The sequence below is a fragment of the Alnus glutinosa genome, chromosome 1 (assembly GCF_958979055.1).
Source record: "Alnus glutinosa chromosome 1, dhAlnGlut1.1, whole genome shotgun sequence".
Classification (NCBI taxonomy): Eukaryota; Viridiplantae; Streptophyta; class Magnoliopsida; order Fagales; family Betulaceae; genus Alnus; species Alnus glutinosa.
Genome location: NC_084886.1, coordinates 38,179,397 through 38,182,711, shown reverse-complemented (window position 1 = coordinate 38,182,711; position 3,315 = coordinate 38,179,397). Strand labels below are relative to the sequence as shown.

Here is a 3,315-nt window from a genome sequence, read left to right as displayed (position 1 = left end):
GATCCAATTGCAATATTAGTTGGGAATAATTTTTTCCACGGCTATATCACAAACATAAAATATGCAGAAGTGTCCATTATCCAACTTTAGTTACATATACAGAGAAAAATCAACCACAACCACAGTATTCTGCCTAACCATTACCAAAGCATTTGTAAATTAACAGTAAGAATACAGATCTTAAAACATGATGTCACATGTTTTTTAATTCCTAAGCAACATGAAAAAAGGAAAATAAAAATAAAAATGAAAGATTAAGAAAAATGTCAAAACCTACCTTTTCCACAAAACCAACCAAGAAAATTACTCTCACAAAAGCACTAGAAAAATCAAAATCCACCATCAAATCCTCCATCACATCCTCCAAAATCACCACCATCGGACACCAAATCTCCAATCAGTAGGCCTCCAAGCGCTCCTCCTAGCAGTCCAGCTCCCAAACCCATCCCAAACTTGTTCTTCTTCTTCGGTTGCTGCACCGGTGGAGGCGGGTACCCATAACCCGGTTGAGGCGGCGGGTACCCATAACCCGGCTGGGGTGGTGGGTATGCACCATATGCTTGGTATGGCGGTGGCGGTGCTGCGGTGGCATATGAATATCCTCCTTGAGGAGGCGGAGGATATGAACCATTAGACGGCGGCGCACTAGGCCCGACCGGATAAGCAGTGACAGGCTCATAACGAGCCTGATCAGCCTTTGGCGAAGAATAAGCCACTTTCTCGCTAAACTTGTAGGAGATGTTTAACACGCCTTGGGGATTTCCCGAGGGTTTTCTCACCTGGTAACTCACAAACTGCATGGAGTTGCCGTCTCCGGCGGAGTCGAGAAGCTCTTTGACAGGGACATAGACTTCACCAACGTCTTTGTCGCCGAGGGTGCGGTCGCAGCGGAGTGTGAAGACGAGGGTCAGCTGGTTTTGCTTTGCTGCAGACTCGCCGATGGTGAACTTCATGGGGAAGTTCCAGGAGGGGCTAGTGCCACCGTCTCTGTCCACTTTGGTTTTGGCTTTTTGCTTGTTTTGTGAGTCTCCGGTGAGCGATACGGCGACGTATACGTCCATTTTGGAGAAGAGGTTCACATCTTTGAGGTCTTTGGCAGAGATGACATTGATTTCTAAGGTCCTGTGCTCCATGTTAGAGCTTTGAGCGAGAGAGAGACAGAGAGAGAAGGTGAGGGCTGCAGGAGTCGATCGGCAACCTCAACTTTCGTCCTATATTATCCTATCTTGGAGAAGAAACAATGTTTTTACGTCAACGCTCGTGAGTTGTTGACTTTTCAACAAGGTAACCATAGGTTGGAACATGGATGATTCGAGGAAGGTATTATTTGGACCGGATCCCGATCCTAATTGGTAAGCATCAACCATGGTTAGTGCCCTGTAAGGTTCTTCTCGTGAAGCCTTTGTCGTTACTCGTTACTATAGTTTGCGTTTGTGTTTGGATTTCGCTGTGGGAAATGATCCCTACACAAATATTATACAACAATCACACAACAGCTTACGTGACTTGCAATAAAGAGTAATGTTTCTTACACAACTCTTACACAATTTTTGCACAACTCTAACTGCTTTTTGTTATGATCAACCATTGGATTTGTTTTCCAACATGTGGGTCCTAAATATTCAATGGCTGATTTTAAAAGAAAGTTGTTAGAGTTGTGTAAAAGTTGTACAAAAATTGTGTAAGAAACATTACTCTGCAATAAAAGAGAAATGATTCCTACACTCATTTCTCACAACAATTTCACAACAAGCTGACGTGGCTGGTAATATTTTATTATTTTTTTTGTTTTGTTTTGTTTTAAAAAAAATAATAAAATATTACCAGCCACGTCAGCTTGTTGTAGAGCTATTGTGAGAAATGAGTGTAGATCATTTCTCATATTGTTTTCTTTTTCTTTTTTGTTCATGCGGCTAGAAAACTGGAGAGAGGGAAAATCAAATTTTCATTTCCAATTCATTTCGCGCGCTGCCCAGCCCCTCTCTCTCTCTCTCTGAAATTTCTCTCCGTACAGATCTTTTCTCCGGTCAGTGACGTCGCCGGCTTCTTCGTCGTCAGTCTTCCGGCGCTTCCTGCTCCGGCAGATTCTCACTCACTCTCTCTCTCTCTCTCTCTCCGGCGGGAACCCAGCAGATTCGGTCGTGTCTTCGCCGTTCTCTCTCGGCGGTCGCCTCCTCTGTCGTCCGTCGCTTCCTCTCCGGCAGATTTCGTCTCAGTCCAGCTCTGTCTCCAACCGGCCACGCTAAAAACAGGTTTTTTGTTCATGGTTTTTTGTTTGTATCACTGGGTGTTCATGGGTGTTCATGGTTTTTTGTTTGTATCACTGTTATTATGCTCAGAATTAGGTAAATACTCAAATATTTGATTACTCACAAATATAGAAATTTGATTGATTTCCTGAAAAATGACAGAAACTGTGGCTCTGCTTCAATGTATGTTTTCGTTGCAATCAACGAGGGTGAACGATGTCGTTTAGAGATGCCTAACAATTTCTTGCAGTCGTTTTGATCTCGGTGTTTGATCTAAGTTTGAAATCATTTTTATGATCAATAGCAAATCACGCAGAAGAGTCAATTTCCCTCGCTGTATCGAGGTGCTTATAGTCAATCTCTCAGGCTCAGCATTGTCTTTCAAACCTGCAAGTCTCGACTCTTCATCGAGTTTGTTCTTTTACAATTTTACCTCTGTCTCCCATCCATTTGTCTCTCTCTCTCTCTCTCTCTCTGTGGCCGGGTCTGTGTGTTGGGTGTTCATGAGTTTTTCATTTTCCTTGGTTGTTTTGCATTTTGCTTTATTCAAATTTTTGGGTTGTTTTCCATTGCACACAAGGTGCTTGATAAAATGCTCCACTGACCATTTTTAGCTTCTCTTGGCAAGTTTTGTCCAAGCTAACATTTTCTACCATTAGTTTCTGAACTTCAGCCTCTGTCTGCATCTTCTCACCCTCTAACAGTGTCGTCTTTGCAACTAGCCTGCTTTGCGGCAACATTAGCAAACAAAACCACCCAAAAACAAAAACAAAAAAAAGAGAGTGCGTGTCTTGCAGAAAAAAGAGAGAGTATTAGGATTTTCTAACTCATAGATTTCTAAGGTCCTGTGCTCCATAGATTTCTAACTCAAAAAAAAGAGAGTGCGTGTCTTTGAGGTCTTTGGCAGAGATGACATTGATTTCTAAGGTCCTGTGCTCCATGTTAGAGCTTTGAGCGAGAGAGAGAGAGAGAGAGAAGGTGAGGGCTGCAGGAGTCTATCGGCAACCTGAACTTTCGTCCTATATTATCCTATCTTGGAGAAGAAACAATGTTTTTACGTCAACGC

General features: G+C 42.7%; 1 protein-coding gene across 1 annotated transcript; it reads right to left on the bottom strand.

The window, feature by feature from the left end:
• Nucleotides 1–51: 51 nt before the first annotated feature.
• On the bottom strand, nucleotides 52–1,233 carry LOC133880357 (protein SRC2-like). The gene has a single exon (XM_062319314.1). It carries the CDS (start codon nucleotides 1,131–1,133, stop codon nucleotides 330–332), a length of 804 nt encoding a protein of 267 aa, XP_062175298.1. The 5' UTR covers nucleotides 1,134–1,233; the 3' UTR covers nucleotides 52–329.
• Between the last annotated feature and the right edge of the window lie 2,082 nt (nucleotides 1,234–3,315).